The sequence below is a fragment of the Amphibalanus amphitrite genome, unplaced genomic scaffold (genome assembly GCF_019059575.1).
Source record: "Amphibalanus amphitrite isolate SeventyFive unplaced genomic scaffold, NRLGWU_Aamphi_draft 001408F_arrow, whole genome shotgun sequence".
Taxonomy (NCBI): domain Eukaryota; kingdom Metazoa; phylum Arthropoda; class Thecostraca; order Balanomorpha; family Balanidae; genus Amphibalanus; species Amphibalanus amphitrite.
Window position 1 is genome coordinate 17,513 of NW_024882901.1, and position 21,078 is coordinate 38,590.

Here is a 21,078-nt window from a genome sequence, read left to right on the forward strand (position 1 = left end):
GGATTTTAATTAGCAAGTAGCATCAAAACGTATCAAAAGAAAGGAAACTGCGAAAAAGCATAGCTGAGGTACGACTCAACGATACCAATGCCTACAATTTAGCATTCACGCTCGCTTATCAGTTTCACATTCCATTTAAATTGCATCCATTACCTACGTCGATCCTTCTAAAAACGGAGTCCCTTCCCGTTCCAGCATCCCGCCTAGACTTCTCACCGTCTCCCAGACCCCTGTCCCTTCCTCCCTGCCGTATGACAGCCCAGCCCCCTCAGACCTTCCTCCCTCCTCCAAATCCCTGCCAGCCCTTCCAGACCAGACCACTCACTTTCCCATGAAATCATCCTTGCTGCGCGCGTCGTGGTCGAACACCTCAATCTCGAGGATCTGCGAGCCGCTGTCGTACAGGTGCATGTCGAACTGCTCCAGCCAGCGAGGCGTCAGCGTGCGGTCCTGTACCTTGCTCTTGTACTTCTCGGCACCCAGCCTGTCCGAGGGGAGGGGTAGGGAAGGGCGGAGGGGGGGGGGGGGGGTCAGCACGCATACCGGAGGTCATCAGACTAGTACGCTAAGGCCGAGGATTAATTTGCTAATTAGATGGACCTGTAATGGGAAGGGCTACATGCAGGCTAATGTAATGATGCCACCCGAGGCTCCTTCTGTTAATTATGTAGCTCCGTCGTGGAAGGGCTGTGCCCTGTGCAGTTGCTGCATGCCGCTATGTTTATGTGTGATTTTCTTTAGGCCCAGAATGTCTCTGTTTTTATGATAGGTTATATAAACAAAAAAGCATAGCTTCGTTGCGAAATTGCACGCACATTACAATTCTTACCTGAGTTTGACGTATGGGTCACTGGTTCCCTCCGAGTCCATCGCCATGAGATCCTTGGCCTCCACCAGCACTATGGTGACGACGCTGCTCCACTGCTGGTTCTTCAGCTTCTTCGAGTCGGTGCTCCTGGAGCCCGCCCCGGCCAGCTGGGGAGTGGACCACATAGTTACGGACATCGCGCTACAAGGATGGTTCACCAGCCAAACAACAAACTTCACAACGTTATCGCGGGCGCGCGTCCCCTAGCCTAAGTCACGTGACCGCGACGGACGTCTTGGCTGCGCAGCGGCCGCGCGCTGGTTCATTGCCCCTAGAGGGCCAAACAGAGAAGTCATGGTACCACAAAACTTTTCGCTCGTATACGATTGGAAAAAGCTCCTAGCTGCGCTAAACGCCGATTTCCCGTGGCCATCGGCATCGTATGCTGCTGCGGCAGCCACCCAAAGCTATTCCATTTAAGTTCAGTGCCGTGAAAACTGTATTTACATCGTGTTTCACTGCAGTGCGAGGGTTTTCTGGTGCCAATCAGTGCAATAAATTTCATACTACTAGCCATCTGCCAACGCGCACAAAGATAAGCATTGTTCTTCACAATAAGATATGATCGCATCTATATAACACTACATAAAGCCCAGTGAGCCTTGCAAGCGTGCAAAGAAATCCCGTCCCCGAAATTAATTGCGTGTTATTTACTGCATTGTGGCTTTATTCGCAATCTGACATGCGTGTTTCAGGCAGAGTACATTTTAAAGCAGCTGATTAGTTTGGTCGAAGCCCGTTCGTTATTATTCACAGCCCGGAAGCGCTGTTAGGGTCCAGCAGACATGCTCGTATACGAATGAGTGAGGGCTTGCCTTTGTGACACAATCTGTCGGCGTGAAGCTATGCCTGCGTAGCCAGTCCCTGATACCAGCAGGATCCGGCGTCTGGCGCAGCGACGCCGCCGTCAGAAAAAAATATATTTAATTATTTCAAAGGCTTCAACGCAGGTTCAGTTGACATACAAATGCTAGCAGGTTATGGAATCATCAAAATGCTTGATAAATCACTTAGTTGTCTCAGATTAAGATGCCATGCAAAATATCAAACATATACTCAGTGTTGATAAAAGTTTGGATGCAAAATGAATAGTAAACTGAGTAATCCAAAAAAGTGTCAGCTTTTAGTGGTGCCTTACCGACAAAACTTTTGGACCCCAACCTTCAAGTCTGGCTAACTAGACGGGTTATTTGTCAGTGACACCTGCGGTATTATCCCCAACAATGTCTAATGAGTGTAATCTCGAGGTTCAAAATACTGATTGTCTGGACACACGACAGGAGTCATATGTGGCGACCAAAGGGTGTTCCACTGCACAGGTCCCCCGAGAAGGCATTTAGCTGCAGTCGGAGTCAAGGCCGTATAGTCGGAGTGCTTGGTGTGTAGCTTTGTAGCTACCTATTGTTTATATAAACACATTATTAACCGCAGTTTCCACACACCTCTGGATGGTTGCTAAGCATCAAGTATTGCGCAGCTAGTATAAATAGATACGTGAAAATTAAATTATATGCATAATAGCTCTGAAAGGTCCATATAAAAAATAACACTACATAGAATATAGTACATACCATAATCATCACAACATACTATCAGTGCTTAGGGTAACGCCCACATCCTTCGTTGTGAGCCCTGACCAATGACCATGAACTGGCTATCTATCCATGCCCTTCCCGGAACAAGACAACGACCTCTTCCTGCCCACAGGAGGATAAAAGTAAGGTTGGCACCATTGTCTGTCCACCCTTCCTTCCTGGCATTGATAGTTCGGTATTGTACCTTCTTACTATATAAAACATTTGACAGGATACCGCGGAAGGTAAAGTAACTTATCGCGCCTATCGCGGTAAAGTTGGTGTGACGAGTTTCGGCAGTTACTATCAAGTATCAACGAACTCTGCTCATCTTGGGCAAGGTGGAAACAATGAGGTAGCGCAAAATAACCACCCATGCTTTGCCTGGAGGTTTCTAGCGTAACAGAGGCATGAGTCAAGTTTTCAATTTATGGTCTGGTTCTGAACGTTTTGTCAGAAACTGAAACGGTGTCTTGTGTTTGCTATGCAACATGGCCTAGGCTCCATGTCGCAGCCAGAAAAAACTGTCGTACATAACACGCAATGCTCGCATATTTCAATGCATTTACATAATGTAAATGGTGCATAATGGTGGTAATGTAATTAAATTACATTACACCATAGACATGCGCATACCGCGGTATACAGAGGTCCGCAATCATTCAGTAACATTAGCAAAACGCAGAGTTGACAGAAAACAGACAGTAACTGAAGAACAGAGGCATGTCATAGCTCATGTCACGGCATAGTTAGAATGTCCAAATGTCATAATTAGTCCAAATCAGGCTTATCCTCCGAATACAATCAACTGCGAACCGTTACACGACCACGCCTTGTGTGAGCCTCCCTGTCCCGGTTTTACGTCAAAGCATAACTGACCTGCTCCCGTTCCTCTTTGGATTTTGGCACCAGGTTGGCAGCCAGTGTGATGCTTCCCTGCTCGCCCGACTTGACAGAGTCAGACAGGTTCAATGTCATCTCCTGCTCTCTGAAAACAGGAGCAGAACAGCGCTGGTAAATTGATATACTGTCCAATCATGTGGGGCGAAAAAGCAGACTTTCAGTGTTAGTTTCAGTGTTTCAGTGTTATTTTCAGTGAACATATTGTATCGGTCCATCGTTTAGCACGGATGGTAAAATGTAGGTAGATATAAAAAAATTATATGAGTAATAAGACTTTCCTGTAAAAAAAAAATCGCCTCAGGTTGGATATTTCAAAGATATCGTTACGAAATCAAAGCTTAAGGGTAGCTGACGGAAAACATCTACCTATATCTCATGTAAACGTCACCAGAACATCAAAGTGAAAACACTATAACGCCCAGGATTATCGGCGAACGCCACCGCTCGCCCATTGGGTTCAAATGCTCTGAGGTCCCGCTCCACCACATCAAGTTGTCGTTATCGATGGAGGCTGCTCACCTGTTGGGTTCCAAGGTACTGAGGTCCAGCTCCGCCTCACCCATAAAGTCGTCGTTCATGCCCCAGTCATGGTCGTACACCTGACGAATTATTGAGAACATCAGGTCATGTAGTCAAACGATAACGGCTGACTTCGTAAGGAACGCCTCGGCCACCAGCTGGAGCGGTTCTTAGTATCGTTAAAATTATGAGTAAATAATATTTGAGCTGTGTGCTAGTGGTATGTCTCGGAAATATGCTTCACATTCAGTTTTCAACTCTACCAAGACGCAATCACGGGAAGATAACACTGGCAAACTGTCACGAAATAGCAAAACGACACACAATTAACACACGATTATAATTGCGCCTCAGCTACAAATACAGAACATCAGAAAACAAAATGAAATAAAAGTCACCACCAGCGAGTTTCAACTGTCCCAACCGATTTTAACTGTCCCAACCGACCTTGATCTGTAGCGGCACGTAGGGGTCGTCAATGGGAATCTGAAACCACTCGTCCCAGAGAGGGTTCAGCGTCTTGTAGACGATCTTGGACTTGCAGACCACCTTCCCGCCGAGCTTGAATTTGACGTACGGGTCGCTGGTCCCTGAAAATAACGTACACAACATCGAATCCACTTCTTATATTAAAAAAAACATGCATTGGGATTGGGGGAACATAAAGAAAATGCCTTCCTCCTTCAGCTGAACCACTTTCATTAAGACTTAAATATTTTCCGAGTGCAGTATTTGTCTATGAGAAGCGTCGGCGTTAGTGACCGGCAATGTCGGCGTCAGTGACCGGCAATGTCGACGTAAGTGACCGGGGATGTTGACGTCATGGTGACCGGCTAGCGGTGTTGTGTGTCAATGGGCTCGAGCACCAGGCTGGTGTTGGTGGTGCCGTTCCCATGTTTTGACTTTTGAGGCTGGCCAGTGGCCATTGTCGCGAAAAAAATAGAAAACATGACTACTTAAACCTCAAATAACACACCAGTCCATTCAGTCATGTAACTCAAAGAGGGGCGTGGCAAGCCCTACGGGACTTCTGTGAAAAAGCCGTCGTGAGTACGTTGTGAAGCGGGCTGACTGGCAGAAATGTGTTATGTTGCGTCGCTATGCCGGCGGACTTGCTGAGTTGTTGTGTTGTTGTTGTGTGTTTCGGTGTCGTATTGTGTCGCGTTGCATGCAGTCTGACTGAGCTATGTGTTGTACGAATATTACAGGCCTATGTGGTCAGCGCATGTGCTGAGCTATGCGCTGACAGCGCATTGCGCTGTGTTTGGTAGAGGGCGGACTGGGCGGCTGGGCCGGCGAGTCTGACCACTGCACTACAGGGTGTCTCAAAAGTTCGCTTACACATTTCCCATGTCAATAAAGCATATAAGAACCGGCCAAAAATCTAAGGTTTTGGTGTCCGTGTGTACACTAGACAAATATGCATGCTTTGACAACTGATTCGGAAGGTTGGAAACCAAACCCTTTGCTGTATCTCCAAAAATATTTGCCCATACCGATATTCGTCACTCCGTCAGCTGCCGGATGCTGATAAAAGGTTACCAGCTTTCAAGCTCTTGTAGGGGAATCCCCTGCAGTTTCTGCGTCGGATTTAGGTTTGACGAGCTCCCCGGCAACATCCGCTTCTCCCTGAAAGCCGACAGCTTGCATCGACACCATCCGTGAGTATTTTGTAGGTCTTCTCTGGCGCTAACTCCTTCATGTATGACTGGCGCCGACTTCCCAAGCACCATTTTTCTTTTCAAAACAACCCCATTCCTGAACAAATGGGAAGTGCCAGGGGCAATTTTTTCGCAGCATATCGTAGCAGAATGTGTCGGCCATCTGTTTCTTAGACACATTTGGCAAATTTTGCAAATCCCGAACGCTCGTCATTCCCAATGCCAAGACCTTCGCTGGGTTCCGGAGTGTTTTCCTCAGGAGAGGTTCTGCTTTGTAAACGGCCAAAACCTGTCCATCGTGCGGTTTTGTCCGGATTTTGTGTGTAAAAGAAAGCTATTTGCTCCAGATCTGCCTCTTGAAACTTCGTTAGATAAAACTTTACATTAATTGACACTTTTGGAGGGTCACTTGTCCTCGGCATTGACGATTTTCGCATTATTTTCCCTCAAAATTTAGCGTTATAGATATTATAAACAATTTAAAATGATATTTTGTCTTTATTTTATGATGACCTGCAATTTTTGAAACTGGGTAACCTCTGTCTGTGAGCTTCTAGTCAGTTTTCAATAGTTAGGACTGCATTTTCAGCTGCTTTCCGGAGCACGAGTCCGCTGCGGTACAAGGGTCGTTCAAAGCGCTGTTAGTCTCGCATGGTTTTGTCCTTCAAAAATTTTAGCCACCGTTTTTATTAGATGACCAACATGTTGTAATCATCCTCGCCGACACTTTGCCATGTGTCATTTCCGACCTAACCATTCCCATTACTCGTGAAGCAGAGAGTTTCTCAGCCGACCCGAGTATGCGACCTCCATTGGCATGCCTGATCCATGGTCAGAGGTGAACCCTTTTTGTGAGCTCATGAAGTGTCGAATGCGCTTGAAAACAATGAAGCTGCTTGAGGAAGGTTGTTACCAATGCCCATGCAAAATTTCGACTGTTAATTTCTTGTTGATTCAGAATTATTGACAAAAAAGCATGGCTGGTACCTGTAAGCGAACTTTTGAGACACCCTGTAGGTCAGGCGGCCTTGTCAACCACCCCGGACTGGCCCGCCCGGTCGGACAGCAACTCGACACTAGTAGACGGGGATCGATTGGCACCGCCACTGACCGGCCACGAGCCACGCTGCAGCTTTTACGGGCCGGCAAGGCAGTGGACAGTGGTCACTGGACAGCAGTCAGGGCTCAATGGACAGTGGACAATGGACAGTGGTCAATGGAATTGGACACTGGTCATCATCATCATCATCATGTATTTCGGACAACATCCATAAAATGGTTTTTCAGCAATCCACGTCATCTGACAATAAAAGCGACAATGAAAGACACACAGATACACACACAGAAACATGTACCTAGCATGACAGTAATCACAAACAAGTGCATAAACCTAAGTGCGCAATCGACATACCTTTCTTAACCCGCGCCCGGCTGGGGGTCCTGGATTTCCACGCCCTGCTGGGGGGGGGGGGGTGTCTGAACACCCCCCCTTCTAACTCGGCTCCTGGGCCACGTAGCGATACGCGGAAGGCGGCGTTCGAAAGAGCGTCAAAAATAATGACGAAATCACTTCGGTCAATTTTTTGGTCAGGTCAAAGGTCAGGTCACCAGAGGTCATTGAAGGCAAAATTTCGCCGATTTCCAGGTCGAATGTCGAAAATTTCCAAGAAGCCAACGCATAACTCGGGAACCAATAGAGCTACAGCGCCGCGGAAAAGCGCATTCGATAGCCCTATTAACGCCCTTTCTGAGTAATTTTCTCAGATTTGACTTAACGTCAACGGTTTTGCCTGCAGGGGGCAAAAACTGCAAAAATAGCCGATTTTTTTTGGAAATAGTTTTTCTGCAATAACTTTCGACCCAAGCCTTGTACGAGCTTACTTTTACCGGCATCGTGTTCCTCTCGTCAAGACGCATCGAACGAACTATAACTTGACCTTGAAAGGTCAACTTGAAAATTTGACCTCAGGTCAAGGTCATGACCTGACCGGAAAGGGTCATGTTGCATATCAGTCGATCCGTATCGTCGAGCTGAACACATCTAAGGCGTTTTCATCGCTCTAGCATGCCTCTATCAAAAGTTATTTGCGAAAAACTGTTAGATACCATTCGTGACCTAAGATGACCTCAGGGCATAAACAAGGGTCACGGACACCATTTTCATGTTCAATGTGTCTAAACCACTTGTAATTCGGTGTTTGGGAGTGTTTATAATGTCTTTCGTCCAAAAGAGGCGCATTTCAATTTTCTCCCATTGACTTATAATGGGGAGGTCGCAAAATTGACCTGACCTAAGGTCATCGATATCAAAATTCTAAGATATACATTTTGTACGTGCTATCGCTCTTAGCAATCGCTGAAAGTTTCAAAGCGATCGGTCACTCGGTGTAGCTATGACAGACATTGACACTTTTTATGAGGTGAGGTCACTTCAAGTGACCTGGTGACCTGACCTTGAATGACCTAGGTCTGAAATTTTCACAACATGTGTAGAATTGATGCATGATAAGGTGTACCGAAAACGGCGGCGCTCCGCGCCGCCGTTTTTGAGATATTCGCGAAAAACCACAAGGGGGGGTGTTCAAACACCCCCCCCAGCAGGGCGCGGGTTAAAAGCAGTCATATTTGGTGATGCTCTGATCTCGGGGGTCAGGCAATGGTCAACGAGCAGTCAGCGTTCAGCGGACAGTGGTCACCGGTCAGTGAAAGATCGGTGGTCAGCGGTCAATGAACGATGGTGTCAGTGGCTAATGGGCAATGGTCAGCGAACAGACAGTGGCCAATGATCAGCGTTCAATGGCTCATTGGTCAGTGGTGAACGGTCACTGATCAATGGCTCACTGGCTAAGTCAACAGCTGCTAGTGGTTGGTGGTCACTGCAAGAAGGCCAGCTATCATGAACGATAAGTTCAGTGCAATGCTCGCTATTGCCAGGAAATCGTTACCTGCTGTTGTGTGAGCATTCACATGTCAGCTAGCCATGCCTATGAATTCCACAGCCGAGCGGCAGCTCCCGTGGGAATTCAGCAACAGAAGGACGGCCGTGCCCTCGGGCGCTGAATGCCGTCTAATCATGGGTCCATTGACACATCAGCCTATGTTGCAGCTTCACGGCTTGCTGGAGACGATGGGTACTTTACGGCAGACGCCGGATCGTACGGACGAGCAGACCATGGGGAGGAACGGACAGACCAACAGACCAGAGAGGAACGGACAGACCAACAGACCATGGGGAGGAACGGACAGACCAACAGACCAGGGAGGCACAAACGGACCTTCTGACTGGAGACTGGAGAGCAACGAACATACCACTAGACCATACCAGAGAGGAACGGGTGGACATCGGATCAGAGACGAGCGGGTGGACCAACGGACCACCGCTCGTCCTGACCTCGGCCCTGACCTCCTTCCCGCCCCAGGGAGCGGAAGGAGTGGGCGCGAGGTGATACGTCACTCCCAACGTCCCCGCTGCCACTGTGATTGAGCTACCATTTCGGCAGAGGGCTGTTGGGCTGATTTGGTTCCTTTGTTGACCCCTGACCGATGGGCCGGCCAGTCGGTGGGCGCTGTCGCTGGCAGCGTCTGTTCGTCCACCGGAGGGGGGAGGGGGGTCCTTTCTCACGTTGGTCGTTTGGGCCACGTCGGTGGACGGGGAACTAATGACCCACAGGGCCAATGTCCAGCGGGTCGTGGGCGAAAATGGCACGCCGTGCACGGCCGCCAGGGCTGACCTTTCCGTTTTTACCAGTCCAATTGTTTGAAAGCGTTAGCTGTAATCCGATTATATCTGAACTGGAAACTTTAATTGGAAGCCTTATCATCAAATGCAGGCTGCGATAAAATGCAATGTAAAATAAATATTAAATATCTTAAAGTAAAATATTTACAGTGTAGTGTAATTAAAATGAGTGAGTAAGAAAAGGAACGAGTGAGAGAGCTACAAGAAAAGTGAGAGGAGAGAGCAAGCAAGAGAACGGGAGTGGGATACAGATTACAGAACCTCAGAGTGATAAAAAGACAGACCAACCGAGAGACCGACCGACCGATCGACGGACAAACAGGCAGACCGGCCGCAGACCGACAGACCAACTGACCGGCCCTAGACCGACTGACCGACCGATCGACCGACAGACCAACCGACAGACCGAACGGCCGATACACACACAATCACTAACTCGCTCTCACAGACTCTCACCGCTATTGTCCATGGCGGGCAGGTTTCGGCCGTGTTTGAGGTAGACGTCCAGCACGAAGAACTCATGCTGCCGCAGCGCTGCATGCTGGGCAGAGTCCTGCGGCGAACGCAAACACAACGGTGAGGTCAGCGGTCTCCGTCGACCCAACTACGACCCGACGGGACGGTATTTTAACGGTGGTGTAAGCAAACAACACACGGCATGTGGCAGAGAATGCGACTGGGGCGTTAAGCCGTACGGCGCCGGATCAGTAGTTCGGAGATAGGGTCGAGGAGTTGGATGTGGTTATCTGAAGGAGATAGAGCAACAAGTGGTTCAGGAAACACGATAGCACAGGTAGCTAAACATGTAATAGGCATTAGTTTCTGCGCTTCAAACGAATTTTAACAAATGCTGATCGACGCCAACAATACAGGTGCAAGACAGCAATGATAATAGTGAATTGACTAGCACGGATATATCGCATTCAACAACAGCATTTACTGCACAAGAAAAGTCACACAATATAGGAACACACAAAAAAGACGACAGATCAAGATCATCAGTGCAACATCTCGCATTAATATATCTGGGACCTCTGGTAAAACCCTGTCGCATCATTCCGCACACAAAAAAAGCAATAATGCCCAGACAACAGACAGTGACAATAAAAGTCATTTTTTACTTTAGTGGCTATGTCAGGATAAGCCTTTTATGCCGTAAACAACTGCCCAATCAAATACACGCCTGGCCTCCGCCGGGCAGTTTAGAGTAGGTATCGATCCCTGCCGCGTAGCGAACGGGGGCCACGCTGTCAAGGCCACTAGTGCTTAGGTGTCTCATTCGCTCTCTTTCGCGTGTGTCCCCTTAGGACCTCTCCTCGCACGGTGTCAGATGTGCAGTCTGGCGTGCAGGGTCGTTGCGAGGTGAGTGCAAGGTTGATGAGAGCCACAGTCCAGCCCAAGGCCAAGAGCGGAGTGGCGAGCCGCCACGGCAAATGCACAGTCACTGTATGTGATATGCTGCGGTCAGCCACCACCATGCGAAGGGTAAAACTGAGAACATAGCTTTATGTCTGTTTGCTAGGTGAGGCACGAACACCGATGGCCTTTCCAACCACTGGTTCAGCCACACCAAAACAATGCCACAGCCACGCCCAACCGATGCCACAGCCACGCCCAGCTGATGCCACAGCCACGCCCAGCTGATGCCACAGCCACGCCCAACCGATGCCACAGCCACGCCCAGCCGATGGGCCACGCCCAGCCACATGGTCCGGTCATGGAGAGGTTGGCAAGGTTGGGCCAAGCTAAACGATGGTAGCCACGCCCGCTAAACAATAATTCAGCGACGCCACGATTTATTATCCAGACAATGTCCGCATCTATGGTCACTGCATTTGTCCGTTTAATCCCGGCTATAACTGTCCGTTTCCACCGACCGCTGCTGTTGCCAGTTTCCATCAACTGTTACCATCGCCTGTTCCTCTGGGCGCAGTATGCTGCAGGACTGTGCAGTTTCAGAATGGCTGGTCTGTTTAGATACGGGGCGTCGCGGTGGCCGAGGTAGGGTGGGAGTGGGGGGGAGGGGGGGCTTTACCCCGGGTAGGTGAGCTGGGTCGCACGGCAGCCTACCCCGCCCCCAGTTCCCCCGTCGCCCCGGGCTAGCCATCACAGGAAGTCGGTACGAGGGGCGGTCTATTTCTGGTGGAGGGGAGGGGTCAGTGATGACAGAACGCCACCAGACGTTCTTTGAGGCCAAGCACGCAACGTCACTCATGCCGCCACGAGCAGCGAGGCGTGGGTGCTGAGAGCAGAGAAACATTCATGGAATTTACAGATTGTGCTGTTGGGTGCGCTTTGACCTACCGGGTGTTGAGATGTATGAAGTCGAGAAAGAACCTAAGCCTCTGTATCGGATCGCTTTGCGTGCATTTGCGCGAAAAGGAAATTGGATTCGACAATGGGCATGGTGATATTCAGGCGAATTGGAGATAATACGTGTCAAAGCGTCTGACGAAAGCAGTGAAACGGGGTAGCAGCGAGCTGAGTTCCGACCTGCGAGTTTTAGCTGTTGGGAAGCCTATAATATACAAGCAGTGGACTCAATAGCTAACTACATCGGAATCTGCAAGGCATCAGTTCGGCGTTGGTGGCCTGACTCACGCCACGGCAAAAGGCGTCCATTCTGACAGACCTTGGTTAGTTCTGAAGGATCAAACAGACGGTCGAGAGCGGACCCAGCATAGCAAATACGTACCGGGAACTGATGACAGCCTGGCCAACAGCGGCCGTGGAATGGACGGTATGGGCATTGAACGGGTCAATGCGGACCATAAACGAACCAAAACGAACCATGAACTGAGACCACCGAGACCACTGCACAGACCAAACTCAAATAATGACGCAGTCCATCTCTACCGGCCAACAAACGGCGGACTGTCAGACCCTGTGACAAAAGAGGTTGAGGGCAGACGGATGGTGACAGAATGAAAGACAGATGGACTACAGGGGTGAGAGACGGCTCTGCGCCGGGGCACGAAACAGGCACGACGAGGTACACTTTTGCCGGTGCCAGCCGTCAAAGAGACGTGCGTGAATAGCGACGTATCCAGCGACGGATTCAGCGTCGGATTCAGAATTCCCTTAAAACTCGTCAGGTCAAGTAGGACACGCTGATTCCAAAAATTGACATAAAACATATTTTAAGGTCATCTTTAAGGTCAAATTTGAGGTCAAAGGACGAGGTGCCCAAAAACATCCCGAATTATAGCCCCTAGAGGACAGGACCGAAAGTGATCATACATGATAGCGAAAGTGATGTACATGATAGCTCGTCACCGTGGGCAGCCTCCGTGAGTATGATTTTCAAGGTCAAATTTAAGGTCAAATGACTGGGTACCGGATAACGTCTCGAATTTATGGAAGGAGCGGGCTAAAAACGGTCACAAACGACGGCCAGCCTCATTGGCTAGCCTCCGCCACCCTGACCTTGGCTCTAGCCCTTGAACTTCAAGGTCAAACACAAGGTCAAAGATAGGCATCATTTTCCAAAGAAGGAGTCGGGCAAAATGTGAAGAAGTTGATCTGCCACGTTTCAAACAACCATTCCAGCGGATGCTTGTCCGCTTGGGCTACATTCTATTCTCTTGACCTTGACCCTAATGTTTGACCTTAGAGGTCAAACTCCAGGTCAAAAGACGGGATACCCAATAACGTCCCGAATTATTACCCCAAGAGGACCGTAAGTGGTCATACATGATAGCTCGTCACCGTGAGCAGCCTCCGTGACCATGACCTTAACCTTGACCTTTGAACTTCAAGGTCATATTTGAGGTCAAACGACGGGGTAACCGATGACGTCTCGAATGCATGGAAAGAGCGGCTAGAACGGTCCCAAAAGCCTCGTTGGCTAGCCTCCGCTACCCTGACTTTGGCTCTAGCCCTTGACCTTCAAGGTCAAACACAAGGTCAAAGACAGGCATCATTTCCCAAGGAAGGAGTAGGACGAAATGTGAAGAAGTTGATCTGCCACGTCTCAAACAACCATTCCAGTGGATGCTAGTCATCTTAGGCTACATTTTATTGATCCTAATGTTTGAAATGTTGAAACCTTTAATCATTGTAAGAAACTTTAAAACTGTGTAAGAATTTGCCTCCGATAGGAAATTGCCGTAAGAATGGCGATTTGTCGGCAAGGTGTGTGGGAAAAATATGTCCAGTAAGAAAAGTAACTATTTTGTAAGAAAATGTCCGCTTTGGAAAACGTCCGCAAGGCCAAGAATATGACCGTTTCTAACATCACTGAATAAGGACCATCGGCGGCAGCTCAATTCACATCATACATCAGGCAGCTCTCAACTGAGGTTCATCGGCTTATTTTCACATGCGGCCGCCAAGTACGCTAAGCGAAAACGCCTTGTAATCAGAAACCTGCCTGACGAGAGATAGTTCCCTTCCTGCACCGCTTGGCAAGATAGATTAAACCCTATATCTGGTCGTTTCCAAAGTTGACAATTTTTGCTTGGTGCAGTATGTCTCAATTGGCATAAGAGAGAAGTGGTGCGTCATTCTACATCATCGTTCGGCGCTGTACTAAAACACCCCTTCAAGTGCATTAACCCTAGAACGCCTAGGGGGGGGTTGTATCAACCCCCCCCCCCCTGAGGTTTTTTCGAAGTGCACGCTAAACGGCTTGTCGTAGCGGGCTGAAATTTTCAATACCCTCTGGGGCAACCTTTGCGCATCTTTTGATGAAAAAAATTGATCGAGTCATGTCAGGTCACGGAGTTATGACGTCATAAGAGGTACAGCCTCCGGCCGGATTTTCACAAACTGAGTGCCAACGCCCGAGGTTTCCTGCCGGTGGTACGGACATCGGTTGATGGATCGTGATGAAACTTCCCATGCATGTTGGGGAAGTATTGGCTATCATATGGTATAAGAAATTTGACCGGGTCAGGTCAGGTCACGGAGCTATGACGTCACAAGAGGAACAGCGTCCGGTACTATTTTTGAAAAGCGCCCGAACCACTATTTTGCTAATTCTTGTCACCTCAATGGGAATATGCAGCAATATTAGCTTCTATAGGGAGCAAATGGACCTCCCAAATCCAAAAATACAATCAGATTTCAAAAATTCAAATTTTGATTTTTCGAATTTCTGCCGCCGACTGTGACCTTGCCGACTTCCGGCGCTCCCAACGCGCCATTTTTAGAGCAAGGGAAACGAAATACATACCAAACGATAGAGAATTGATCAAGGAACACGATAGTGAAAGTTTCAAGTCGATATCTCCCACCGTTTTGCCGCAATCGCCGCCGAAAGTTGAAAAAAGTCTATTTTTCCGAAAATTTGACCTTTGACCGGTCAAAAGTAGGTCAAATGTTGACCTAGGACCAAAAGATATACCACCAATCGCGAGATCTCATTGAGAGCAATCCGTTGGTTTTTTCCGCTAAGCTCTACGACCTTCCGTTTCGAAACGCCAGGGGGGGGTCGTAACAACCCCCCCCCCCCCTGGTCGTTCGTGTTATGAGAAATGGCCTGGTCGTGCGAGGGTTAATCGACATCACTGCAACGGACAATTTGAGAGAGAATTCAAACGTCAGAAAAGCTGGTCAACTAGGGCACTGCCATCAGGGGCGTAGCCAGGGGGCCATGACCCCACCCCCCTTGGAGCTCAAAGGGGCCCCCATCGTGCCAGGCCAGGGGCCCTATTCCATAGGGACCCCTGGCTGACACAGTGGGCCATTGGCGACGCAAAGGCCCCTGCGACAGATCTTTTAATGCAGCTGCGTAGCCACAATTTGGCCAAGGGAGCCCCAATTTTCGAGCATCGGGACTTTTTTTAGACCAGGGGGTTCAGCGGTGTGTGCGCAAAGTCAAGGTGTAAATAATATGCATATTTTATTGTAGAACATCTGAAGGGCCCTTTGTTAGTCTAAAGTAACCGCAATTTGCATTATGGGCCCTTTTTGGACCGTGATGGCCTTCTGTCGGTCTGAGGGGCTCCCGATCGGCCTGAGGGGCCCGTTGTTCGTCCGAGGGGGCCTCTATCAACTGGAGAAGTTTTTTTTCCACCTGAGGAGGTCCTCTACCGACATGAGGGGCCTCTGTCAGTCTCAGGGGCCCTCTCCCGACTTGGGAGAGGCCCTCCATTGTTCTGAGGGGCCCCTGCCGGTCTATGGGTCCTTCGATCGACCTCGATCGACTGTTCACCTGCCCTCTGTTGATCTGTTGGTTTCCGACTGTTGGTCTGACCCTATGTCGGTTTGAGGGATCTCAGATGGGATCCACTGTCGATCTGAGGGGCCCCTATCGGTTTGAGGACGACCTCAAATGGCCTGAACGGGCAGTTAGTTTGTCTGAGAGGGCCCTCCATCGGTCTGACAGGGCCCTCTGAGAGTGCAAGAGGCCTTTTGTCGGTCTGAGTGGCCCTTAGACGGCTTACATGACCCTCAGACGGCTTACGAGACTCCTATCGGCTGTAGGGGCCTTAGACGGTCTGAATGATGACCCTCATCCGACCTACGGGGCCCTCAAAACGCCCTCAGAACCGGCTGAGCGAATCTATGAAGCTATTCGTGGGCCTTGCTTGCCCCCTCAGTTCTAACATTTTTATTTTTTAATAAACATTTTTCTTTTTATTTGGGCCCCCTCCAAAAAATAGTGGATGAAATCCGATGACTTTTTGGATTTTGAGGGGGTTACCTTGAGCCCCTGTTAATTTGGCCCCTTCCTTGAGGAAATCTTGGTACACCCCTGCTAGCCGTGGAATATGCAACCAGCCTGACAGTTGATTATCATAGACACTCAAGACAGCTTATGACGCGAAACCGGCACGAATCGTGTGTAAATCCCACTCTAACACGGCGAATGACGCTTACGGCCGGCTATGTAAGCACAACCGATAATCGGCTTCGGGGAGATAGCTGCGGGACAAATCGTGGCACATGGTTTATTCGTACGAGTACAGTTGCATCAGTCACCCGATACACCGTGATCGTGGACGGCTGATGGTATGATAAACAAGCTCGTAACGCCATTATCGTGTCGTAGTGTAGACCACATTCACTAGTAGCATTATCTGCCGATAGTAGCTCATAGCAAAAGTCAATCCGTGGCATGCGAGCGGGGACAGCAGCCGCGTATAAGCTATGATAATATGAGAAAACGCTTCCGCTTTAATGCGATAGTATTTGCAAAGTTTTAACGTTACTTATCAGATCCCACAGCTTGCTACTTCATGGATATAAGATACGATCAGGCCTAACGAAAAGTAGGTACTCTGAGTAGCGGGATGCCTGTACCCTCCTCTAAAATTTCTGAACTTGACCCAGCAGCACTCCCCCTTCACGTGGGATCGGGTTTACAATCTACACGCTATTATAACCCTACTCAGGGTAGCAGGTATTCTTATCTTATACGCATTATAATCGTATAATGCGTATAATGCGGGTTCCAACCCGACCTTGGGTCGGTGTCATGAGCTGACAGTTACCTACCCGGTCTGGGTCGGTGATGAGGTATTGGGTTGCCCACTCGGTCTGGGTCGGTGCCATGAGGTGACAGTTACGGTTACATACCCCATCTGGGTCGGCGCTGGGGTGGCGGGCACAAATCCGTCCGCTGACCGCGCTGACCTCTGCCAGCGAGCTGTCGCTGCTGCCGCTGGCCGTCAGCGAGTTGAGCTCGTCGTCTCCCTCACAGAGGAAGAGCACGTCGTCACTGAGGCGACTGACGGGCCTCGGGAGCGTCTGCCGCCGGCTGCGGACCGAACGGGTCCGTCGCGGCGCGCGCTCCAGGGCGCCCGACAGCGAGGCCCGCAGCCGCTCCCCCAGCCGCATGGCGGAGCCGGCGCAGCTGCGGCGGCTGCCGGCCCGCCCGGCGCTCGCCCTGATCACAGGGCAACGGCCGAATTTCCCCGCAGACACACGCGTCACCGGCCGGCACGGGAGCGCTGGTTTAGGAAATTCCCACCACCAGCCAGGCGCGACTCGCTCGTCTCAGACGTCCGTCCGAGCCGGATTCAGACTGCAAGACGACGTCACAAAGACCGGCACACAGAACACCACACCGCACACGCGTCGCACTTCACGCGCTCCGCGTATCCACCTCCCCGGATATCTCGCCCAGCCCCGCCGGCGCCGGCTCGGCCCACACTACGGGCCCAAACACTGCCAGCTGGGCAGTGAGAACTCAGCGACCTCTATCGGAGCCGCCGATAGGCTGCCGATGGCCCACTGACTGCGTCACTCAGTGACGTCACATCGAGGCCGGTGACCACCAATGGGGACGTGGCACGGTGGGTCAATTCCCGTATGGCCGGCGGTAATACGGGATAACTCGTGGGTCGCCCAGGTGGGATCTACGGCAGATTAGTCTCCGAGCGCGATCACATGGCGCAGCTGAAACGCTGAGAGGCACGTGAAACGTCGGCTATGCATACCTATATGATGATAGATACGGCGCTCAGAGTTGATTCCAGAGACCAATGACGTTGGACACGATTGAGCTATCCAACATACGCAGTGCGCACTTGGCACTCCATTTAATTTGAACAAAACATCGAACAGTGCCGCTGGGTGCGGCTTTGGTCGGCGGGGGGGGGGAGGCGGAGTTGACCTTACAGATTGTGTCCGAACTCCGAAACGTCCAATGGCCGTCTGAAATTAGTCAAACTCTGACAGTTGGCCATGGGTGCAATTTATAACAATATGACAGCCGGCTCAGAACTGAGCGACTCTGTGACAGTCTGGTATGAGACATTCGCCAACTTCACAGTCCGGCAACTGATCCAGAAAACGGATGCGTCTTATCGTCTTATCAATGCAATAATTACGTAAGCGAGGCAGACGCAACCGTTTGTTTACCCTAAGGCAATAAAACCGTATTGACGGGGTCCCGTCCATCAACGTGACACGGAACCACAGTTCCATATATAGCGTCATACCTCCTCTATGGCATGGCATGACCTCTCCTATACAGCGTGACCTCCGAGACGAGCCGGACCCATTGTGCGAGGGCTCAGGCCCGGCGGGCAGCGGACGTGGCCTTGGGTGGCGCCCGGAGTGGCGCTGGGTAGAGGCACGGAGTGGCGTGCCTGCCCTCCCACTACGCACTACAACCGACACCCCGCTGTTTGCTAATGGCCGGCCGTGACGTGCCAAACTGAACGTCACCTATAGCAATAGGTAGGAAGTCCTGGCGGAAAGAACACCTCAGCTGTAGTTCCAAAACTGTCCTCTCGGTGTAGTCAACGAGCAAGCAAGAGAACAACACTTAATTGGCACCTGGACTGATCCGGCCAGTTGCATCAAACGAGCGCAACGGAACGCCACATGCAGAAGCAATGAGTGCAAAGGCGCGTCATTGTCAAGGTCAAAGTATCGAGTCGACCGCGTCACATCGACTTATCGATCACGCTCGGGTCGATCAATACCCAAAGCCAGCAGTGAATATGCATTGAGCAACACTATTAAGACGCGCTGCATGGGAGGCACAGGTGCCACGACCATTGACCTGTCGTGTGACGAGGAGCAAAGGCCATGGAGCGCAGCCGATTCACGGCACAGACGCCACAGACCCACAGCGACCCCTCGGCCGGCCCGACCGTCGCCAGGATCGACGGTAGATGGCACCACTGCGAACACACGTGCCACACTCATCAGGCTAATGGACCAACTCGTCGGGTACATGCCTACAGTTCGGTACAGGTCGACCGTCGCTACTCGTCGTATGCCAACAGAACGCAGCATTCGGATGGTCGAGCAGGCTCAAAGTATACCTGTGTTTTTCGGGTCGTACGGGTAACTCGTTTGTGAACATTCCATTCACGGCGAACCTGGGGTCAGGTTGTTAGTCGGCAATACGGTATAGTCGACTACAGAATGATGTTCCACTCCTCAGAAGCTATCAGTTGACCGGAGCGCTAAGTTGTGCCGTTTATCACGCAATTAAGCTTGTCGATTGTGAGCATTGGGACAAATCTATAATTTGTGAACTCAGCCCGTGTGATGCGGCACAGCCTACCACTCCAGGCAAATAATTGCCTGTGAAAAGTGGAACATCATTCTGTAGTCGACTATACGCCAAACAGTCTATGTAGTAAGCCAATGCCGATTCGAATGGCACGTGTGGAATATTGAGTGCATAGGCGGCTGAACGGGGGGGGGGGGGGCACCGGGGCACCGTGCCCATTTGATTTTGACATTTTAACATGAGCCCTGTGGGCGTTGCATGGAAAGAATGGGACCATGGGACCAAAACTGTCGGCAGTGCCCCCCCCCCTAATTGAAGGTGTTCCGCCGCCACTGACTGAGTGAGGACGTGCCGGGTCGCTGCAGCTGGATGGGGTCCGTACTTCCAGTAAAGGTACGAGAGAATGTAGGAAGCCAGTTCATGGGCTCAATCTTATAAACGCTGTGGAATGGATATGGCAGCACTTGCTCAAGTTCAGCTGCAGAAAACGACTATCAAATGCAAAATGGTTTTCACGCATTTCAGTCCATCGTAATTTGACGGTCTAAAGAATCATTTCGTTGACTCAGATAAACCTTTGTCAGCACTGGTATCACTGTGAATGTTACCAAATGCCGTTAATAGAATAGTACGGCATTTTATCAGATTGAGAGTATGGAGACATCACGAAATACTGCCTGACCTGCGAGCATAATCACATCAAACCCTCTCCAGCAATATAAGTCAACTAATAAACAGTCGTTCCTAACTGCTATAGGACCCCCGTGACGGCTAGGTCGTGGCCAGAAGCAACATCCCTCAAGGTGCCTAAAATTTTCGGTAAGTCAGAAGCTGCGGGATATACCGCTCGCCTGGATGAACAAATCGAATGCAAATGTAACGTTCAGCAGGCCTCAGTCCGGGCGGCCTCGTCAATAACAAACTTTTCTCGTGATCTCCTGGAAACACAGATAAATGACGACACATGCCGCTCCGAAAGATACATGCCCTCTATTAACAGTGAAATAATTTCCAGAAAAGCATTGTGGATACCATTGTTGAAACATTGTATTCACCATTTCGAGAAGAATGCATAAGAAGTTTTTTTTTCAATTGAGGTAAAACATGTTGCATAATGCTTCCATTTCCGAGAAAAATATTTTGAGCTTGCGGTTTTTTCATTTAACGCGGAAGCTAAAGCACGTTTAAGTTGGTTGAATTTATGACTCAAATCAAGATTTAGATCAAGATGGTTTAGGTCGAAGGTGAGATAAGACTGCGAAACGAATGAATGAAATATTTACCATTTGGGGCTGAAACGAGCAAAATTGCAAGACTCACATGGATAACTAGGAAAGCGGACTCGCGGATATGAGCTCAATTGAGGGGGGAGGGCTGCAGGGGTAGCTACAGCAGTATCTGCTTTCGATTCAGCCAATAATACAATCCAAACAGATGTATTAGACGTTCTGTCCTTGTCGATATTCATACTCATAAGCCATAAAGAGATAAGTTATCCATCGATATCCAAAGATAACTTCCACGCTTAACCCGGCAGGCGGTGGGCCTACCAGCAACCTTCCGCGCGGTGGGGGGGGGGGGGCATTCCCCCCGTATCTCCGAAACTACTGGACGGATACGGAAAATTCAAACGGCGTTCGATAGCCCTGTCAAATTTGTCTAAGGAAACCAAATTTCATTGACCTCGGGGTCACCGATGACGTCACAGGTCAGGTCAAAGATAAAATGTTTCACCGTTCACGGGGCTTCTAGGGAAAGCGCTATAACACCGAGTAAAACGCATTTTGTCGAAAATCAGCGATAAGGCGTCAGTTGTCTAGTACATATGTTGCTATTAGAGGTCACTGGTCATACCAGGTCAGGTCACAGGTCAGGTCACCAAAGGTCACCAAGGG

General features: G+C 49.9%; 1 protein-coding gene across 15 annotated transcripts in view; it reads right to left on the bottom strand.

Moving 5' to 3' along the window:
• Positions 1–21,078, bottom strand: part of LOC122372850 (multiple C2 and transmembrane domain-containing protein-like) — a 60,508-nt gene that overhangs the window by 12,862 nt on the left and 26,568 nt on the right. For 9 of the 15 annotated variants that reach the window (XM_043350486.1, XM_043350485.1, XM_043350484.1 and 6 more), the window contains 7 exons: positions 9,721–9,817; positions 4,312–4,454; positions 3,865–3,944; positions 3,322–3,430; positions 1,684–1,755; positions 830–975; positions 326–484 (listed from right to left, as the gene is read on the bottom strand). In XM_043350486.1, the coding sequence (XP_043206421.1) occupies positions 326–484; positions 830–975; positions 1,684–1,755; positions 3,322–3,430; positions 3,865–3,944; positions 4,312–4,454; positions 9,721–9,817 (806 nt within the window). Of the gene's footprint in view, positions 1–325; positions 485–829; positions 976–1,683; positions 1,756–3,321; positions 3,431–3,864; positions 3,945–4,311; positions 4,455–9,720; positions 9,818–16,788; positions 17,352–21,078 lie in introns of those variants that run through there. The other 6 variants (XM_043350487.1, XM_043350480.1, XM_043350481.1 and 3 more) reach the window with 3 other exon arrangements.